This window comes from Oncorhynchus nerka, linkage group LG8 (assembly GCF_034236695.1).
Source record: "Oncorhynchus nerka isolate Pitt River linkage group LG8, Oner_Uvic_2.0, whole genome shotgun sequence".
Lineage (NCBI taxonomy): Eukaryota > Metazoa > Chordata > Actinopteri > Salmoniformes > Salmonidae > Oncorhynchus > Oncorhynchus nerka.
The window spans coordinates 31153344-31176741 of record NC_088403.1 but is presented as its reverse complement, the minus strand read 5'-3'; the positions used below and the strand labels follow the sequence as shown (position 1 = coordinate 31176741).

Here is a 23398-nt window from a genome sequence, read left to right as displayed (position 1 = left end):
ACAGAGTCAATGTGGAGGCTATATACAGGGGGTACCAGTACTGAGTCAATGTGGAGGCTATATACAGGGGGTACCAGTACTGAGTCAATGTGGAGGCTATATACAGGGTGTACCAGTACAGAGTCAATGTGGAGGTTATATACAGGGGGTACCAGTACTGAGTCAATGTGGAGACTAAATACAGGGGGTACCAGTACTGAGTCAATGTGGAGACTAAATACAGGCGGTACCAGTACTGAGTCAACATGGAGGCTATATACAGGGGGTACCAGTACTGAGTCAATGTGGAGGCTATATACAGGGGGTACCAGTACTGAGTCAATGTGGAGGTATATACAGAGGGTACCAGTACTGAGTCAACATGGAGGCTATATACAGGGGTACCAGTACTGAGTCAATGTGGAGGTTATATACAGGGGTACCAGTACTGAGTCAACATGGAGGCTATATACAGGGGTACCACTACTGAGTCAATGTGGATGCTATATACAGGGGTACCAGTACTGAGTCAATGTGGAGGCTATATACAGGGGTACCAGTACTGAGTCAATGTGGAGCCTATATACAGAGGGTACCAGTACTGAGTCAATGTGGAGGCTATATACAGAGGGTACCAGTACAGAGTCAATGTGGAGGCTATATACAGGGTGTACCAGTACAGAGTCAATGTGGGGGCTATATACAGGTGGTACCAGTACTGAGTCAATGTGGAGGCTATATACAGGGGTACCAGTACTGAGTCTATGTGGAGGCCTATATACAGAGGGTACCAGTACTGAGTCAATGTGGAGGCTATATACAGAGGGTACCAGTACAGAGTCAATGTGGAGGCTATATACAGGGTGTACCAGTACAGAGTCAATGTGGGGGCTATATACAGGGGGTACCAGTACTGAGTCAATGTGGAGCCTATATACAGAGGGTACCAGTACTGAGTCAATGTGGAGGCTATATACAGGGGGTACCAGTACTGAGTCAATGTGGAGGCTATATACAGGGGTACCAGTACTGAGTCAATGTGGAGGCTATATACAGGGGGTACCAGTACTGAGTCAATGTGGAGGCTATATACAGGGGTACCAGTACTGAGTCAATGTGGAGGCTATATACAGTGGGTACCAGTACTGAGTCAATGTGGAGGCTATATACAGGGGTACCAGTACTGAGTCAATGTGGAGGCTATATACAGGGGGTACCAGTACTGAGTCAATGTGGAGGCTATATACAGGGTGTACCAGTACAGAGTCAATGTGGAGGCTATATACAGGGTGTACCAGTACAGAGTCAATGTGGAGGCTATATACAGGGTGTACCAGTACAGAGTCAACATGGAGGCTATATACAGGGGGTACCAGTACTGAGTCAACATGGAGGCTATATAGAGGGGGTACCAGTACTGAGTCAACATGGAGGCTATATACAGGGGGTACCAGTACTGAGTCAACGTGGAGGTTATATACAGGGGGTACCAGTACTGAGTCAATGTGGAGGCTATATACAGGGGGTACCAGTACTGAGTCAATGTGGAGCCTATATACAGAGGGTACCAGTACTGAGTCAATGTGGAGGCTATATACAGGGGTACCAGTACTGAGTCAATGTGGAGGCTATATACAGGGGTACCAGTACTGAGTCAATGTGGAGGCTATATACAGGGTGTACCAGTACAGAGTCAATGTGGAGGCTATATACAGGGGTACCAGTACAGAGTCAACATGGAGGCTATATACAGGGGTACCAGTACTGAGTCAACATGGAGGCTATATACAGGGGTACCAGTACTGAGTCAATGTGGAGGCTATATACAGGGGTACCAGTACTGAGTCAATGTGGAGGCTATATACAGGGGGTACCAGTACTGAGTCAATGTGGAGGCTATATACAGGGTGTACCAGTACAGAGTCAACATGGAGGCTATATACAGGGGTACCAGTACTGAGTCAACATGGAGGCTATATACAGGGGTACCAGTACTGAGTCAACATGGAGGCTATATACAGGGGTACCAGTACTGAGTCAACGTGGAGGCTATATACAGGGGGTACCAGTACTGAGTAAATGTGGAGGTTATATACAGGGGGTACCAGTACTGAGTCAATGTGGAGGCTATATACAGGGGGTACAAGTACTGAGTCAATGTGGAGCCTATATACAGAGGGTACCAGTACTGAGTCAATGTGGAGGCTATATACAGGGGGTACCAGTACTGAGTCAATGTGGAGGCTATATACAGGGGGTACCAGTACTGAGTCAATGTGGAGGCTATATACAGGGGTACCAGTACTGAGTCAATGTGGAGGCTATATACAGGGGTACCAGTACTGAGTCAATGTGGAGGCTATATACAGGGGTACCAGTACTGAGTCAATGTGGAGGCTATATACAGGGTGTACCAGTACAGAGTCAACATGGAGGCTATATACAGGGGGTACCAGTACTGAGTCAACATGGAGGCTATATAGAGGGGGTACCAGTACTGAGTCAATGTGGAGGCTATATACAGGGTGTACCAGTACAGAGTCAACGTGGAGGCTATATACAGGGTGTACCAGTACAGAGTCAACATGGAGGCTATATACAGGGGGTACCAGTACTGAGTCAATGTGGAGGCTATATACAGGGGTACCAGTACTGAGTCAATGTGGAGGCTATATACAGGGGGTACCAGTACTGAGTCAATGTGGAGGCTATATACAGGGTGTACCAGTACAGAGTCAACATGGAGGCTATATACAGGGGGTACCAGTACTGAGTCAACATGGAGGCTATATAGAGGGGGTACCAGTACTGAGTCAATGTGGAGGCTATATACAGGGTGTACCAGTACAGAGTCAACGTGGAGGCTATATACAGGGTGTACCAGTACAGAGTCAACATGGAGGCTATATACAGGGGGTACCAGTACTGAGTCAACATGGAGGCTATATACAGGGGGTACCAGTACTGAGTCAACGTGGAGGCTATATACAGGGTGTACCAGTACAGAGTCAATGTGGAGGCTATATACAGGGGGTACCAGTACTGAGTCAATGTGGAGGCTATATACAGGGGGTACCAGTACTGAGTCAATGTGGAGGCTATATACAGGGGGTACCAGTACTGAGGCAATGTGGAGGCTATATACAGGGGGTACCAGTACTGAGTCAATGTGGAGGCTATATACAGGGTGTACCAGTACAGAGTCAATGTGGAGGCTATATACAGGGGGTACCAGTACTGAGTCAACATGGAGGCTATATACAGGGGGTACCAGTACTGAGTCAATGTGGAGGCTATATACAGGGGGTACCAGTACTGAGTTAACGTGGAGGTTATATACAGGGGGTACCAGTACTGAGTCAATGTGTAGGCTATATACAGGGGGTACCAGTACTGAGTCAATGTGGAGCCTATATACAGAGGGTACCAGTACTGAGTCAATGTGGAGGCTATATACAGGGGGTACCAGTACTGAGTCAATGTGGAGGATATATACAGGGTGTACCAGTACAGAGTCAATGTGGAGGCTATATACAGGGGGTACCAGTACTGAGTCAATGTGGAGGTTATATACAGGGGGTACCAGTACTGAGTCAATGTGGAGGCTATATACACGATGTACCAGTACAGAGTCAATGTGGAGGCTATATACAGGGGTACCAGTACTGAGTCAATGTGGAGGCTATATACAGGGGTACCAGTACTGAGTCAATGTGGAGACTATATACAGGGTGTACCAGTACAGAGTCAATGTGGAGGTTATATACAGGGGTACCAGTACTGAGTCAATGTGGAGACTAAATACAGGGGGTACCAGTACTGAGTCAATGTGGAGACTAAATACAGGCGGTACCAGTACTGAGTCAACATGGAGGCTATATACAGGGGTACCAGTACTGAGTCAATGTGGAGGCTATATACAGGGGTACCAGTACTGAGTCAATGTGGAGGCTATATACAGAGGGTACCAGTACTGAGTCAACATGGAGGCTATATACAGGGGGTACCAGTACTGAGTCAATGTGGAGGCTATATACAGGGGTACCAGTACTGAGTCAACATGGAGGCTATATACAGGGGTACCAGTACTGAGTCAATGTGGAGACTATATACAGGGGTACCAGTACTGAGTCAACATGGAGGCTATATACAGGGGTACCAGTACAGAGTCAATGTGGAGGCTATATACAGGGTGTACCAGTACAGAGTCAATGTGGAGGCTATATACAGGGGGTACCAGTACTGAGTCAATGTGGAGGCTATATACAGGGGGTACCAGTACTGAGTCAATGTGGAGGCTATATACAGGGGGTACCAGTACTGAGTCCATGTGGAGGCTATAGACAGGGTGTACCAGTACAGAGTCAATGTGGAGGTTATATACAGGGGGTACCAGTACTGAGTCAACATGGAGGCTATATACAGGGGGTACCAGTACTGAGTCAACGTGGAGGCTATATACAGGGTGTACCAGTACAGAGTCAATGTGGAGGCTATATACAGGGGGTACCAGTACTGAGTCAATGTGGAGGCTATATACAGGGGGTACCAGTACTGAGTCAATGTGGAGGCTATATACAGGGGGTACCAGTACTGAGGCAATGTGGAGGCTATATACAGCGGGTACCAGTACTGAGTCAATGTGGAGGCTATATACAGGGGGTACCAGTACTGAGTCAATGTGGAGGCTATATACAGGGTGTACCAGTACAGAGTCAATGTGGAGGCTATATACAGGGGGTACCAGTACTGAGTCAACATGGAGGCTATATACAGGGGGTACCAGTACTGAGTCAATGTGGAGGCTATATACAGGGGGTACCAGTACTGAGTTAACGTGGAGGTTATATACAGGGGGTACCAGTACTGAGTCAATGTGGAGGCTATATACAGGGGGTACCAGTACTGAGTCAATGTGGAGCCTATATACAGAGGGTACCAGTACTGAGTCAATGTGGAGGCTATATACAGGGGGTACCAGTACTGAGTCAATGTGGAGGATATATACAGGGTGTACCAGTACAGAGTCAATGTGGAGGTTATATACAGGGGGTACCAGTACTGAGTCAATGTGGAGGCTATATACACGATGTACCAGTACAGAGTCAATGTGGAGGCTATATACAGGGGGTACCAGTACTGAGTCAATGTGGAGGCTATATACAGGGGGTACCAGTACTGAGTCAATGTGGAGGCTATATACAGGGTGTACCAGTACAGAGTCAATGTGGAGGTTATATACAGGGGGTACCAGTACTGAGTCAATGTGGAGACTAAATACAGGCGGTACCAGTACTGAGTCAACATGGAGGCTATATACAGGGGGTACCAGTACTGAGTCAATGTGGAGGCTATATACAGGGGGTACCAGTACTGAGTCAATGTGGAGGGTATATACAGAGGGTACCAGTACTGAGTCAACATGGAGGCTATATACAGGGGGTACCAGTACTGAGTCAATGTGGAGGCTATATACAGGGGGTACCAGTACTGAGTCAACATGGAGGCTATATACAGGGGGTACCAGTACTGAGTCAATGTGGAGACTATATACAGGGGGTACCAGTACTGAGTCAACATGGAGGCTATATACAGGGGGTACCAGTACAGAGTCAATGTGGAGGCTATATACAGGGTGTACCAGTACAGAGTCAATGTGGAGGCTATATACAGGGGGTAACAGTACTGAGTCAATGTGGAGGCTATATACAGGGGGTACCAGTACTGAGTCAATGTGGAGGCTATATACAGGGGGTACCAGTACTGAGTCAATGTGGAGGCTATATACAGGGGGTACCAGTACTGAGTCCATGTGGAGGCTATAGACAGGGTGTACCAGTACAGAGTCAATGTGGAGGTTATATACAGGGGGTACCAGTACTGAGTCAACATGGAGGCTATATACAGGGGGTACCACTACTGAGTCAATGTGGATGCTATATACAGGGGGTACCAGTACTGAGTCAATGTGGAGGCTATATACAGGGGTACCAGTACTGAGTCAATGTGGAGCCTATATACAGAGGGTACCAGTACTGAGTCAATGTGGAGGCTATATACAGGGTACCAGTACAGAGTCAATGTGGAGGCTATATACAGGGTGTACCAGTACAGAGTCAATGTGGGGGCTATATACAGGTGGTACCAGTACTGAGTCAATGTGGAGGCTATATACAGGGGTACCAGTACTGAGTCTATGTGGAGCCTATATACAGAGGTACCAGTACTGAGTCAATGTGGAGGCTATATACAGAGGGTACCAGTACAGAGTCAATGTGGAGGCTATATACAGGGTGTACCAGTACAGAGTCAATGTGGGGGCTATATACAGGTGGTACCAGTACTGAGTCAATGTGGAGGCTATATACAGGGGTACCAGTACTGAGTCAATGTGGAGCCTATATACAGAGGGTACCAGTACTGAGTCAATGTGGAGGCTATATACAGGGGTACCAGTACTGAGTCAATGTGGAGGCTATATACAGGGGTACCAGTACTGAGTCAATGTGGAGGCTATATACAGGGGGTACCAGTACTGAGTCAATGTGGAGGCTATATACAGGGGGTACCAGTACTGAGTCAATGTGGAGGCTATATACAGGGGGTACCAGTACTGAGTCAATGTGGAGGCTATATACAGGGGTACCAGTACTGAGTCAATGTGGAGGCTATATACAGGGGTACCAGTACTGAGTCAATGTGGAGGCTATATACAGGGGGTACCAGTACTGAGTCAATGTGGAGGCTATATACAGGGGGTACCAGTACTGAGTCAATGTGGAGGCTATATACAGGGGTACCAGTACTGAGTCAATGTGGAGCCTATATACAGAGGGTACCAGTACTGAGTCAATGTGGAGGCTATATACAGGGGGTACCAGTACTGAGTCAATGTGGAGGATATATACAGGGTGTACCAGTACAGAGTCAATGTGGAGGCTATATACAGGGGGTACCAGTACTGAGTCAATGTGGAGGTTATATACAGGGGGTACCAGTACTGAGTCAATGTGGAGGCTATATACACGATGTACCAGTACAGAGTCAATGTGGAGGCTATATACAGGGGGTACCAGTACTGAGTCAATGTGGAGGCTATATACAGGGGGTACCAGTACTGAGTCAATGTGGAGGCTATATACAGGGTGTACCAGTACAGAGTCAATGTGGAGGTTATATACAGGGGGTACCAGTACTGAGTCAATGTGGAGACTAAATACAGGGGGTACCAGTACTGAGTCAATGTGGAGACTAAATACAGGCGGTACCAGTACTGAGTCAACATGGAGGCTATATACAGGGGGTACCAGTACTGAGTCAATGTGGAGGCTATATACAGAGGGTACCAGTACTGAGTCAACATGGAGGCTATATACAGGGGGTACCAGTACTGAGTCAATGTGGAGGCTATATACAGGGGGTACCAGTACTGAGTCAACATGGAGGCTATATACAGGGGGTACCAGTACTGAGTCAATGTGGAGACTATATACAGGGGGTACCAGTACTGAGTCAACATGGAGGCTATATACAGGGGGTACCAGTACAGAGTCAATGTGGAGGCTATATACAGGGTGTACCAGTACAGAGTCAATGTGGAGGCTATATACAGGGGGTAACAGTACTGAGTCAATGTGGAGGCTATATACAGGGGGTACCAGTACTGAGTCAATGTGGAGGCTATATACAGGGGGTACCAGTACTGAGTCAATGTGGAGGCTATATACAGGGGGTACCAGTACTGAGTCCATGTGGAGGCTATAGACAGGGTGTACCAGTACAGAGTCAATGTGGAGGTTATATACAGGGGGTACCAGTACTGAGTCAACATGGAGGCTATATACAGGGGGTACCACTACTGAGTCAATGTGGATGCTATATACAGGGGTACCAGTACTGAGTCAATGTGGAGGCTATATACAGGGGGTACCAGTACTGAGTCAATGTGGAGCCTATATACAGAGGGTACCAGTACTGAGTCAATGTGGAGGCTATATACAGAGGGTACCAGTACAGAGTCAATGTGGAGGCTATATACAGGGTGTACCAGTACAGAGTCAATGTGGGGGCTATATACAGGTGGTACCAGTACTGAGTCAATGTGGAGGCTATATACAGGGGGTACCAGTACTGAGTCTATGTGGAGCCTATATACAGAGGGTACCAGTACTGAGTCAATGTGGAGGCTATATACAGAGGGTACCAGTACAGAGTCAATGTGGAGGCTATATACAGGGTGTACCAGTACAGAGTCAATGTGGGGGCTATATACAGGTGGTACCAGTACTGAGTCAATGTGGAGGCTATATACAGGGGGTACCAGTACTGAGTCAATGTGGAGCCTATATACAGAGGGTACCAGTACTGAGTCAATGTGGAGGCTATATACAGGGGGTACCAGTACTGAGTCAATGTGGAGGCTATATACAGGGGGTACCAGTACTGAGTCAATGTGGAGGCTATATACAGGGGTACCAGTACTGAGTCAATGTGGAGGCTATATACAGGGGTACCAGTACTGAGTCAATGTGGAGGCTATATACAGGGGTACCAGTACTGAGTCAATGTGGAGGCTATATACAGGGGGTACCAGTACTGAGTCAATGTGGAGGCTATATACAGGGGGTACCAGTACTGAGTCAATGTGGAGGCTATATACAGGGTGTACCAGTACAGAGTCAATGTGGAGGCTATATACAGGGTGTACCAGTACAGAGTCAATGTGGAGGCTATATACAGGGTGTACCAGTACAGAGTCAACATGGAGGCTATATACAGGGGGTACCAGTACTGAGTCAACATGGAGGCTATATAGAGGGGGTACCAGTACTGAGTCAACATGGAGGCTATATACAGGGGGTACCAGTACTGAGTCAACGTGGAGGTTATATACAGGGGGTACCAGTACTGAGTCAATGTGGAGGCTATATACAGGGGGTACCAGTACTGAGTCAATGTGGAGCCTATATACAGAGGGTACCAGTACTGAGTCAATGTGGAGGCTATATACAGGGGGTACCAGTACTGAGTCAATGTGGAGGCTATATACAGGGGGTACCAGTACTGAGTCAATGTGGAGGCTATATACAGGGGGTACCAGTACTGAGTCAATGTGGAGCCTATATACAGAGGGTACCAGTACTGAGTCAATGTGGAGGCTATATACAGGGGGTACCAGTACTGAGTCAATGTGGAGGCTATATACAGGGGGTACCAGTACTGAGTCAATGTGGAGGCTATATACAGGGTGTACCAGTACAGAGTCAACATGGAGGCTATATACAGGGGGTACCAGTACTGAGTCAACATGGAGGCTATATAGAGGGGGTACCAGTACTGAGTCAACATGGAGGCTATATACAGGGGTACCAGTACTGAGTCAACGTGGAGGTTATATACAGGGGTACCAGTACTGAGTCAATGTGGAGGCTATATACAGGGGGTACCAGTACTGAGTCAACATGGAGGCTATATACAGGGGGTACCAGTACTGAGTCAATGTGGAGGCTATATACAGGGTGTACCAGTGCAGAGTCAATGTGGAGGCTATATACAGGGGGTACCACTACTGAGTCAATGTGGATGCTATATACAGGGGGTACCAGTACTGAGTCAATGTGGAGGCTATATACAGGGTGTACCAGTACAGAGTCAACATGGAGGCTATATACAGGGGGTACCAGTACTGAGTCAACATGGAGGCTATATAGAGGGGGTACCAGTACTGAGTCAACATGGAGGCTATATACAGGGGGTACCAGTACTGAGTCAACGTGGAGGCTATATACAGGGGGTACCAGTACTGAGTCAACGTGGAGGTTATATACAGGGGGTACCAGTACTGAGTCAATGTGGAGGCTATATACAGGGGGTACCAGTACTGAGTCAATGTGGAGCCTATATACAGAGGGTACCAGTACTGAGTCAATGTGGAGGCTATATACAGGGGGTACCAGTACTGAGTCAATGTGGAGGCTATATACAGGGGGTACCAGTACTGAGTCAATGTGGAGCCTATATACAGAGGGTACCAGTACTGAGTCAATGTGGAGGCTATATACAGGGGTACCAGTACTGAGTCAATGTGGAGGCTATATACAGGGGTACCAGTACTGAGTCAATGTGGAGGCTATATACAGGGTGTACCAGTACAGAGTCAACATGGAGGCTATATACAGGGGGTACCAGTACTGAGTCAACATGGAGGCTATATAGAGGGGGTACCAGTACTGAGTCAACATGGAGGCTATATACAGGGGGTACCAGTACTGAGTCAACGTGGAGGTTATATACAGGGGGTACCAGTACTGAGTCAATGTGGAGGCTATATACAGGGGGTACCAGTACTGAGTCAATGTGGAGCCTATAAACAGAGGGTACCAGTACTGAGTCAATGTGGAGGCTATATACAGAGGGTACCAGTACAGAGTCAATGTGGAGGCTATATACAGGGTGTACCAGTACAGAGTCAATGTGGGGGCTATATACAGGTGGTACCAGTACTGAGTCAATGTGGAGGCTATATACAGGGGGTACCAGTACTGAGTCAATGTGGAGCCTATATACAGAGGGTACCAGTACTGAGTCAATGTGGAGGCTATATACAGGGGGTACCAGTACTGAGTCTATGTGGAGCCTATATACAGAGGGTACCAGTACTGAGTCAATGTGGAGGCTATATACAGAGGGTACCAGTACAGAGTCAATGTGGAGGCTATATACAGGGTGTACCAGTACAGAGTCAATGTGGGGGCTATATACAGGTGGTACCAGTACTGAGTCAATGTGGAGGCTATATACAGGGGTACCAGTACTGAGTCAATGTGGAGGCTATATACAGGGGTACCAGTACTGAGTCAATGTGGAGGCTATATACAGGGGGTACCAGTACTGAGTCAATGTGGAGGCTATATACAGGGGGTACCAGTACTGAGTCAATGTGGAGGCTATATACAGGGGGTACCAGTACTGAGTCAATGTGGAGGCTATATACAGGGGGTACCAGTACTGAGTCAATGTGGAGCCTATATACAGAGGGTACCAGTACTGAGTCAATGTGGAGGCTATATACAGGGGGTACCAGTACTGAGTCAATGTGGAGGATATATACAGGGTGTACCAGTACAGAGTCAATGTGGAGGCTATATACAGGGGGTACCAGTACTGAGTCAATGTGGAGGTTATATACAGGGGGTACCAGTACTGAGTCAATGTGGAGGCTATATACACGATGTACCAGTACAGAGTCAATGTGGAGGCTATATACAGGGGGTACCAGTACTGAGTCAATGTGGAGGCTATATACAGGGGGTACCAGTACTGAGTCAATGTGGAGGCTATATACAGGGTGTACCAGTACAGAGTCAATGTGGAGGTTATATACAGGGGGTACCAGTACTGAGTCAATGTGGAGACTAAATACAGGGGGTACCAGTACTGAGTCAATGTGGAGACTAAATACAGGCGGTACCAGTACTGAGTCAACATGGAGGCTATATACAGGGGGTACCAGTACTGAGTCAATGTGGAGGCTATATACAGAGGGTACCAGTACTGAGTCAACATGGAGGCTATATACAGGGGGTACCAGTACTGAGTCAATGTGGAGGCTATATACAGGGGGTACCAGTACTGAGTCAACATGGAGGCTATATACAGGGGGTACCAGTACTGAGTCAATGTGGAGACTATATACAGGGGGTACCAGTACTGAGTCAACATGGAGGCTATATACAGGGGGTACCAGTACAGAGTCAATGTGGAGGCTATATACAGGGTGTACCAGTACAGAGTCAATGTGGAGGCTATATACAGGGGGTAACAGTACTGAGTCAATGTGGAGGCTATATACAGGGGGTACCAGTACTGAGTCAATGTGGAGGCTATATACAGGGGGTACCAGTACTGAGTCAATGTGGAGGCTATATACAGGGGGTACCAGTACTGAGTCCATGTGGAGGCTATAGACAGGGTGTACCAGTACAGAGTCAATGTGGAGGTTATATACAGGGGGTACCAGTACTGAGTCAACATGGAGGCTATATACAGGGGGTACCACTACTGAGTCAATGTGGATGCTATATACAGGGGGTACCAGTACTGAGTCAATGTGGAGGCTATATACAGGGGGTACCAGTACTGAGTCAATGTGGAGCCTATATACAGAGGGTACCAGTACTGAGTCAATGTGGAGGCTATATACAGAGGGTACCAGTACAGAGTCAATGTGGAGGCTATATACAGGGTGTACCAGTACAGAGTCAATGTGGGGGCTATATACAGGTGGTACCAGTACTGAGTCAATGTGGAGGCTATATACAGGGGGTACCAGTACTGAGTCTATGTGGAGCCTATATACAGAGGGTACCAGTACTGAGTCAATGTGGAGGCTATATACAGAGGGTACCAGTACAGAGTCAATGTGGAGGCTATATACAGGGTGTACCAGTACAGAGTCAATGTGGGGGCTATATACAGGTGGTACCAGTACTGAGTCAATGTGGAGGCTATATACAGGGGGTACCAGTACTGAGTCAATGTGGAGCCTATATACAGAGGGTACCAGTACTGAGTCAATGTGGAGGCTATATACAGGGGGTACCAGTACTGAGTCAATGTGGAGGCTATATACAGGGGGTACCAGTACTGAGTCAATGTGGAGGCTATATACAGGGGGTACCAGTACTGAGTCAATGTGGAGGCTATATACAGGGGTACCAGTACTGAGTCAATGTGGAGGCTATATACAGGGGGTACCAGTACTGAGTCAATGTGGAGGCTATATACAGGGGGTACCAGTACTGAGTCAATGTGGAGGCTATATACAGGGGGTACCAGTACTGAGTCAATGTGGAGGCTATATACAGGGTGTACCAGTACAGAGTCAATGTGGAGGCTATATACAGGGTGTACCAGTACAGAGTCAATGTGGAGGCTATATACAGGGTGTACCAGTACAGAGTCAACATGGAGGCTATATACAGGGGGTACCAGTACTGAGTCAACATGGAGGCTATATAGAGGGGGTACCAGTACTGAGTCAACATGGAGGCTATATACAGGGGGTACCAGTACTGAGTCAACGTGGAGGTTATATACAGGGGTACCAGTACTGAGTCAATGTGGAGGCTATATACAGGGGTACCAGTACTGAGTCAATGTGGAGCCTATATACAGAGGGTACCAGTACTGAGTCAATGTGGAGGCTATATACAGGGGGTACCAGTACTGAGTCAATGTGGAGGCTATATACAGGGGGTACCAGTACTGAGTCAATGTGGAGGCTATATACAGGGGGTACCAGTACTGAGTCAATGTGGAGCCTATATACAGAGGGTACCAGTACTGAGTCAATGTGGAGGCTATATACAGGGGTACCAGTACTGAGTCAATGTGGAGGCTATATACAGGGGGTACCAGTACTGAGTCAATGTGGAGGCTATATACAGGGTGTACCAGTACAGAGTCAACATGGAGGCTATATACAGGGGGTACCAGTACTGAGTCAACATGGAGGCTATATAGAGGGGGTACCAGTACTGAGTCAACATGGAGGCTATATACAGGGGGTACCAGTACTGAGTCAACGTGGAGGTTATATACAGGGGGTACCAGTACTGAGTCAATGTGGAGGCTATATACAGGGGGTACCAGTACTGAGTCAACATGGAGGCTATATACAGGGGGTACCAGTACTGAGTCAATGTGGAGGCTATATACAGGGTGTACCAGTGCAGAGTCAATGTGGAGGCTATATACAGGGGGTACCACTACTGAGTCAATGTGGATGCTATATACAGGGGGTACCAGTACTGAGTCAATGTGGAGGCTATATACAGGGTGTACCAGTACAGAGTCAACATGGAGGCTATATACAGGGGGTACCAGTACTGAGTCAACATGGAGGCTATATAGAGGGGGTACCAGTACTGAGTCAACATGGAGGCTATATACAGGGGGTACCAGTACTGAGTCAACGTGGAGGCTATATACAGGGGGTACCAGTACTGAGTCAACGTGGAGGTTATATACAGGGGGTACCAGTACTGAGTCAATGTGGAGGCTATATACAGGGGGTACCAGTACTGAGTCAATGTGGAGCCTATATACAGAGGGTACCAGTACTGAGTCAATGTGGAGGCTATATACAGGGGTACCAGTACTGAGTCAATGTGGAGGCTATATACAGGGGGTACCAGTACTGAGTCAATGTGGAGCCTATATACAGAGGGTACCAGTACTGAGTCAATGTGGAGGCTATATACAGGGGGTACCAGTACTGAGTCAATGTGGAGGCTATATACAGGGGGTACCAGTACTGAGTCAATGTGGAGGCTATATACAGGGTGTACCAGTACAGAGTCAACATGGAGGCTATATACAGGGGGTACCAGTACTGAGTCAACATGGAGGCTATATAGAGGGGGTACCAGTACTGAGTCAACATGGAGGCTATATACAGGGGGTACCAGTACTGAGTCAACGTGGAGGTTATATACAGGGGGTACCAGTACTGAGTCAATGTGGAGGCTATATACAGGGGGTACCAGTACTGAGTCAATGTGGAGCCTATAAACAGAGGGTACCAGTACTGAGTCAATGTGGAGGCTATATACAGAGGGTACCAGTACAGAGTCAATGTGGAGGCTATATACAGGGTGTACCAGTACAGAGTCAATGTGGGGGCTATATACAGGTGGTACCAGTACTGAGTCAATGTGGAGGCTATATACAGGGGGTACCAGTACTGAGTCAATGTGGAGCCTATATACAGAGGGTACCAGTACTGAGTCAATGTGGAGGCTATATACAGGGGTACCAGTACTGAGTCAATGTGGAGGCTATATACAGGGGGTACCAGTACTGAGTCAATGTGGAGGCTATATACAGGGGGTACCAGTACTGAGTCAATGTGGAGGCTATATACAGGGGGTACCAGTACTGAGTCAATGTGGAGGCTATATACAGGGGGTACCAGTACTGAGTCAATGTGGAGGCTATATACAGGGGGTACCAGTACTGAGTCAATGTGGAGGCTATATACAGGGGGTACCAGTACTGAGTCAATGTGGAGGCTATATACAGGGTGTACCAGTACAGAGTCAATGTGGAGGCTATATACAGGGTGTACCAGTACAGAGTCAATGTGGAGGCTATATACAGGGTGTACCAGTACAGAGTCAACATGGAGGCTATATACAGGGGGTACCAGTACTGAGTCAACATGGAGGCTATATAGAGGGGGTACCAGTACTGAGTCAACATGGAGGCTATATACAGGGGGTACCAGTACTGAGTCAACGTGGAGGTTATATACAGGGGGTACCAGTACTGAGTCAATGTGGAGGCTATATACAGGGGGTACCAGTACTGAGTCAATGTGGAGCCTATATACAGAGGGTACCAGTACTGAGTCAATGTGGAGGCTATATACAGGGGGTACCAGTACTGAGTCAATGTGGAGGCTATATACAGGGGGTACCAGTACTGAGTCAATGTGGAGCCTATATACAGAGGGTACCAGTACTGAGTCAATGTGGAGGCTATATACAGGGGGTACCAGTACTGAGTCAATGTGGAGGCTATATACAGGGGGTACCAGTACTGAGTCAACATGGAGGCTATATACAGGGGGTACCAGTACTGAGTCAACATGGAGGCTATATAGAGGGGGTACCAGTACTGAGTCAACATGGAGGCTATATACAGGGGGTACCAGTACTGAGTCAACGTGGAGGTTATATACAGGGGGTACCAGTACTGAGTCAATGTGGAGGCTATATACAGGGGGTACCAGTACTGAGTCAATGTGGAGCCTATATACAGAGGGTACCAGTACTGAGTCAATGTGGAGGCTATATACACAGGGTACCAGTACAGAGTCAATGTGGAGGCTATATACAGGGTGTACCAGTACAGAGTCAATGTGGGGGCTATATACAGGTGGTACCAGTACTGAGTCAATGTGGAGGCTATATACAGGGGGTACCAGTACTGAGTCAATGTGGAGCCTATATACAGAGGGTACCAGTACTGAGTCAATGTGGAGGCTATATACAGGGGGTACCAGTACTGAGTCAATGTGGAGGCTATATACAGGGGGTACCAGTACTGAGTCAATGTGGAGGCTATATACAGGGGGTACCAGTACTGAGTCAATGTGGAGGCTATATACAGGGGGTACCAGTACTGAGTCAATGTGGAGGCTATATACAGGGGGTACCAGTACTGAGTCAATGTGGAGGCTATATACAGGGGGTACCAGTACTGAGTCAATGTGGAGGCTATATACAGGGGGTACCAGTACTGAGTCAATGTGGAGGCTATATACAGGGTGTACCAGTACAGAGTCAATGTGGAGGCTATATACAGGGTGTACCAGTACAGAGTCAATGTGGAGGCTATATACAGGGTGTACCAGTACAGAGTCAACATGGAGGCTATATACAGGGGGTACCAGTACTGAGTCAACATGGAGGCTATATAGAGGGGGTACCAGTACTGAGTCAACATGGAGGCTATATACAGGGGGTACCAGTACTGAGTCAACGTGGAGGTTATATACAGGGGGTACCAGTACTGAGTCAATGTGGAGGCTATATACAGGGGGTACCAGTACTGAGTCAATGTGGAGCCTATATACAGAGGGTACCAGTACTGAGTCAATGTGGAGGCTATATACAGAGGGTACCAGTACTGAGTCAATGTGGAGGCTATATACAGGGGGTACCGTGTTTCATATAGACACTGGCTATACTGTCCATAAGTCCTTGGTGAAGGCATGGTCAGAGTGACTCACTATGGTCCCGTTCATGGCAGCATCTGAAATGGCACCCTATTCCCTAGAGGCCTGGTCCAATGTGGTGCACTCTATAGGGAATAGAGTGCCATGGGGCTGTAGTCAAAAGTAGTGCACTATATGGGGAATAGTGTCATTCTGGACAGCCCCCGTGTGTAAACAGTAGTATTACATACGATCTGTGTTTCTCCTCTCAGATATTGACGAGTGTTCCTTTGAGAGGACCTGCGACCACACCTGCGTCAACTACCCTGGCAGCTTCGACTGTGTCTGTCAGGAAGGATACACTCTGTACGGCCTCACACACTGCGGAGGTGAGTAGGACACAGGCATGCATGGGATTGCATGCAAACACATACACGCGCACACACACACTTAGAAAGAGTTAGACAGACAGGTAGCTATGGAGAGGGACAGATAGAAAGGAATTGACTGACACAAAGTAAGAAGCCCTGAGAGACAGACCAGGGGAACGAGAGAGTAAGAAAGAGAGCGAGTGAAGAGGAGAGAGAGAAATAGGAAGAGAGGGAGAGTGTTTTTTATTGTGTGTGCCGAAAGCAACCTCATACCTCAGTTCCCCTGAATAGCCCTCCGCACCTGCGTCCCTGCCTGTGTGTTCATGTGTGTGTGTTGTACCTGTCACACACATGTCGTGCGGAGGGAGTAGGCTTGACGGGTGTGTTGGGATCCCACTTCACCTGGCCCTGTCTGACTGACAGCCATGTTCTTCAGAGGTAGACTAAACAGGCCACTGTCTTAAGGGCGTTCCGTTAGCAGTCAGTCAGATATAGAGCACGGAGAGGACATGAGCTGTCTGTCTCACACTGATGACGTCACACACTGACTCGTAGCACAGGCTCTGTCTGATCAATCAATCAATCAAATGTATTTATGAAGCCCTTTTTACATCAGCAAACCCAATCCCAAACAGCAAGCAATGCAGGAACCTAGGCAGGAACCTAGAGAGGAACCAGGCTCTGAGGGGTGGCCAGTCCTCTTCTGGCTGTGCAGGGTGGAGATTATAACAGAACATGGCCAAGATGTTCAAACGTTCACAGATGTTCAAGCGTTCACAAATAATAATAATCACAGTGGTTGTAGAGGATGGAACAGGTCAGCACCTCAGGAGTCAATGTCAGCTGGCTTTTCATAGCCGATCATTCAGAGTTAGAGACAGCAGGTGCGGTAGAGAGAGAGAGTCGAAAACAGCAGGTCCGGGACATCATGTCTGATGATGTCCCTCTGAACTTTGATGATACTCAACCACGTACATGTGCACACACACACACACACACCGTCTGACTGTATTCTTTTTTGGTTGTGTCACAGACATAGATGAGTGCAGCATTAACAACGGGAGCTGTGAACACAGCTGTGTGAACACACAGGGAGGCTATGAGTGTCTGTGTCCGCCCGGTCAGAAACTCCACTGGAACAAGAAGGACTGCACCGGTAAGCACCTAAACATCTACTGTGTGTGTGTGTGTCTTCTATAGACATAGGAGAGTGTGTGTGTGTGTCTTCTATAGACATAGGAGAGTGTGTGTGTGTGTGTGTGTGTTCGTGCGAGCGTGTGTGTGTGTCATTTTTTTCGTACTGTGATGGGTCGGTGGTTGTCACAGTGATGTGACCCTCTATGTTCCTCAGAGGCGGTGAAGTGTTTGCCCGACGGGAAGCCAGCGCCGCGCGCCCAACTCAGCTGTGACAAGAGAGGAGGGGTGGAGGTGTGCTCCCTCTCCTGTCCGTCCAACGCACTCTTCCTCGCAGGTACGTGGCTCAGTCCTAAACACCCCAACACACACACACACCTTACTGGTGGAACTGTTTTACTCAGACCAAACCTTCACTCTTTCATCCCAGAATCCCACCTAGACTTTAACCTTGTCTCCTCTCCTCAATCTGCAATCTACACTCCCCCTTCTCTCCATTAATCCTCTACCTTCACTGGTTAAACTACATTAATCCTCTACCTTCTCTGGTTAAACTACATTAATCCTCTGCCTTCTCTGATCTGGACTGGTCTGGTGAGGTTTAGTCCGATGCGCTAGTCTTCAGCTGACTCTTATCAATGACCAATACCTGTGTATCCGTGGTTAATTAACTGAGCTCCAGCCGCTCCACACTCTCTGCTGCCCCCTAGAGGTCAAGGCCAGTCCTCACGCTGCTCTCCATTCAAGCAGAGCTCCACTGAAAGTTTCCCACTTGGGTGAAGGGCTCAGATTAAGGCCTAATCTATCTACCTACCTACCTTTCTCAGTCACTGGCCAAAGGATGCATCAGGGGGCATTTCAGATAAAAGTATTTCACTCAGTGAGTGATTTCGTCTGGTGTTGCCCCTAAGGCTATAAATGACTATAAAGCAATTTGCTGTCAATGCAGGCACCCTGGTCCTTCTGCGAATGTGCTTAACACAGACCAACATCTGTAAAACAATTACATTATTTAATCGGGCCTGCCATATTTCTGTTGGGACTGTTTTGAGTAGACGTTTGCTCCGTTTGGTTTGGCTGCTGTAGTGTGAGACTGATGGATAGCTCTCAAACATAAAGTGAAAAAATATTGCTTTTATATCTTTCTGGAGAATGTCTTAATGTGGGGGAGAAGGAAAGCTTTTCAATTCTTGTGGTTGCACGCAAAGTCCTGCGTCTTCTTCAGTCATGTCCCGCTTTATGAGCTCTGAAGTCTTCATCCCTCATTTCTGACTAGACATGTGTGTGTGTGTGTTTGTGTGTGTCCATGTGTACGTGTGTGTGTGAACATTCATGAGTGAGCATAGATCTGTCATTCGGTGCATAATTTCTCCATCCCTCAGGAAATGTGTATTTATGCACGTGTGCGTTTGTGTGTGTGTGTGTGTGACTGAGGTGTGTGTGAGTGTGTTTTCTTTTATGGCAGACTTCATATGGCAGTCTCTTGTAGCTCTTAAATACTAGAGAAAGTGAGGCCATAGAAAACGAATACAAGTATTTTACTCCTCCGCACTCCATCAGAACCTCAACTAGCCAAGAGAAACACACACACACACACACACACGCACACCTCAAGCGGTTAGCGTAGCAGGGAGATTGGGTCACACTGCTCCTCAGACGGACCCCTCTATCACTTTGACAGCAATCCCATATTTCCTCATGTCCCATGTCACCCTGTCCCTCAGTGCTGTTGGTTTAATAGCCATAAACAAGTCAGCCAGTGGCAGAAGACAGGGATACTGTAAGCAGAGCTGGTCTAAATGGATCGACCTTGGATGGACAGGGTTGTAACTGACATGTACTTGTGTGTGTCCCGCCAGACTCTGAGAACAGCTACACACTAAGCTGTGGTGTGCCGGTGCAACCTGGGAAGGCACCACAGAAGAGGAACGCCACCACCGCCCTGCTCACCTGTGCAGGTATGCAATGCATTATGGGACATGTAGTCAGAGATGTCATGCTTTTGTTCAATATAAAGATATTTAACCGTACCACTTCTAATTGAATCACACACATACAGTGAGATCAGGGTCTCGCAGCTCGGTCATGACCTTTTGATGTCGATGCAGTTGTCATCGTTTCAATTCTCCCGTTGCCGGTGGGTTTAAATTCCTCAATTTCTTCATTCCCTCCATCGGAATCTTCACTCCCCTGCCTTTGGTGCTCGCCATATCGTCACTCCTATATTTCCTTCAGCACTCTGTAGATTTTGGACAGGGAGAGGGCCCTCGCACGGCCAGAGGAATGCACTGAGAGAGAGAGAGAGAGAGAGAGAGAGAGAACGAGAGAGAGGGGTAGAGAGGGAGATGGAGAGTGTGTGTGAGAGAGAGAGAGATAGAGATGGAGAGATAGAAAGACTCACCATCTGGCTGGGGGTGTGAGTGTTAAGTGATATGAAATACAGCTCACCTCAGCGTGCCAATCATGGACCGTCCCCTAAGAATCTCACAGCTCCCCCAGACATATGGTTCGCTTACGGTTCAGCCACGCTCCCATCACGGTCTATCATTTCACGCTCTGATAACGGAAGTGGCAGATGATGACGACGGTTAACGATGATGATGAAGACAGCTTCTATGTGGCGTCCCGAATGACAAACAGCTCAGTCCATTCAGCGCCTCTGCTCCACAGCAGCAAACTGGAGCCAGTGTTGTCCTGGCGTGTATGGTTTTAATGGTTAATGGACAGAACCTCTCACTGTGCTGTGTTTACCTGGCTCCGCTCTCAATCTTCCTCTCCACTCAGCGTACCCATAACCACACACACACACACACACACACACATTCTGACCCTTGCTTGTCTCCAGCACCTCGTTAAAAGGACAGCCATCCCGACCACCCACTACATGACCGACAAAACAGACACAAACACACACATTCCGTCTACCTCCTCCCTGGTGTCGGCTGGACTGCTGATCACCGGGACGATGTGGGTTTTTGGTTTTGCCTTCATTGCCAGAGAGACAGGCAGAGCGCGATGAAGCATTTTGGCTGCGTTAGTTCCTCTCTGACCTAAACTTCACCTCAACCAGGGAACACCAATAAAGGTGGCCTGGAGATGTGCTCTGAAGTGTGTGATCATGTGCCATGGGCAGTGGACCATCATTAAGGGCCCGGAGTTGGTCAGGTCAGGTGATCAGGATAAAACTCCTGTCCCTAATTATGATCTTATTCGTAGGATGTCAAAAGGTTATCCATTAGTGTATATTTGTGTCTTTCTCCTTTATGTAAATGAAGATACGTTACCCCCGCCCATCAAGCAGAAGGCTCGCTTCAAGGTCAAAGATGCCAAGTGTCACCTGAGACCCAGAAACAAGGAAAAACACAGAGAGACGTCCAAGCCGAGTCTGCAAGGTAAATCCTGCTACTCCTAAATGACTGTACAAACTGTACTGTATAACACAGGCTACTCCTAACTTAGAGTGTACAGCATCAGGTAATACAGACTGAACTAAGACTAAGAAGGTGTACATGATGCAAGATACTGTAGCTGTAATATAAACGACAGTTAGATGTGTCCTGAGCTGTGCCCTTACACCTGACATAACTACGAAACAATCAATACTAAACCATGCACGACAGCATCCTATCAACTTTCTCTCCTTATCTTCTTCCTCATCATCCTCCCCCTCTTCTTCTCAGGGGGTCCGCTCCCGTGTACTGACGACTGCCAGGTGACCTTTGTCAATCTGAAGTGTGACTCGTCCAAGAAGCGGCGGCGTGGACGCAAGTCCCCTTCCAAAGAGGTTTCCCACATCACAGCTGAGTTTGAGATGGAGATGAAGGAAGCCTCAGGTCAGTGTGACTGTGCAACCTCAGGTCAGTGTGTGTGTGTGTGTGTGTTGATTGAATATATGCCACATGTTAGACTCATGTAACCTGTTGGTGTATATGGGTGTGAGTAATGTGAGTTTTCTGTTATATGGAGTGTGCGTGCTTGTATATTCCTCTCCCCAGCCTCGTGTAACGTGGACTCTGTGTGTGTGTGTGTGTACTGACTGTGTGTATTCCACTCCCCAGCCTCGTGTAATGTGGACTCTGTGCATTTGTTGTGTGTGTGTGTGTGTGTGTGTACTGACTGTGTGTAATTCCACTCCCCAGCCTCGTGTAACGTGGACTCTGTGCATTTGTTGTGTGTGTGCGTGTGTGTGTGTGTATACTGACTGTGTATATCCACGCCCCAGACTCGTGTAACGTGGACTCTGTGCATTTGTTGTGTGTGTGCGTGTGTGTGTGTGTACTGACTGTGTATATCCACGCCCCAGACTCGTGTAATGTGGAGTGTGTGAGGGAGCGTATGAAGCAGAGGTTACAGAGTGCCATGCGGACCCTGAGGAAGTCCATCAACAAGCAGCAGTTCTATATCCAGTTCTCTGGTACCGAGTACGAGGTGGCCCAGAAACCTGCACTGCACGTTGAGCAATGCAGCACCGGACAGGTCTTACGGGACGGCAAGTGTGGTGAGCATCCTGTGCAAGGAATCCTGGGATATGGAGTTGTTGTAGCTTACTATTCCAAATACAGGTAACTGCCAAAATAAAGAAAAACACTTGAGTAAATTCGGGATACAAAGTATAGTGAAAGCAGGTGCAGTTCCTGAGCAATTCCTAAACTATGCTTAAGGTCAAAAAAATGCTGGGCAGGCCCAATTGGCCATTAATTTTGTCTACCATGGCAATGCCCCATCCATAGGGGATGAGTGGTCACTGAATGGTTTAATGAGCATGACAACGATGTAAACCGCATGCCAAGACGCCGGCAATTTGAAAAACCAAAAAAGTAGATTGTGCTGATTTACAGGCACATTGAACCAGGTCGCGCACCGTAGTTTAAGAACTCTGTGGGTAGTGCTAAAAAGAATGACGTCATACCTGAATTCCTCCATCTTTATGCACCTTCATTGAACACTTAAGAGAGATTCTGGAGCGGCGCCTTGAGACAGCGTTTTCCACCACCATCAACAAAACACCAAATTCTGTCATTTCTCATGGAAGAACGGTGTCACATCCAACAGAGTCCCAAAGTTCCAGACACTTGTATAATCTATGACAAGGTGCATTGAAGCAGTTCTGGCTCATGGCGTCCCAACGCCCTTTTAAGACACTTTATGTTGGGGTTTCCTTTACTTTGGCCTAGACATCACAGCTGCAGTT

The 23398-nt window shown here is 47.7% G+C and overlaps 1 protein-coding gene across 7 annotated transcripts in view; it reads left to right on the top strand.

Moving 5' to 3' along the window:
• LOC115133129 (signal peptide, CUB and EGF-like domain-containing protein 1) overlaps positions 1-23398 on the top strand; it is a 160949-nt gene that overhangs the window by 131566 nt on the left and 5985 nt on the right. For 4 of the 7 annotated variants that reach the window (XM_029666046.2, XM_029666043.2, XM_029666045.2 and 1 more), the window contains 7 exons: positions 16975-17091; positions 18107-18229; positions 18425-18544; positions 20067-20165; positions 21483-21599; positions 21888-22064; positions 22511-22705. In XM_029666046.2, coding sequence (XP_029521906.1) covers positions 16975-17091; positions 18107-18229; positions 18425-18544; positions 20067-20165; positions 21483-21599; positions 21888-22064; positions 22511-22705 — 948 coding nt within the window. The remainder of the gene's footprint in view (positions 1-16974; positions 17092-18106; positions 18230-18424; positions 18545-20066; positions 20166-21482; positions 21600-21887; positions 22065-22510; positions 22706-23398) is intronic. The other 3 variants (XM_029666047.2, XM_029666044.2, XM_029666042.2) reach the window with 1 other exon arrangement.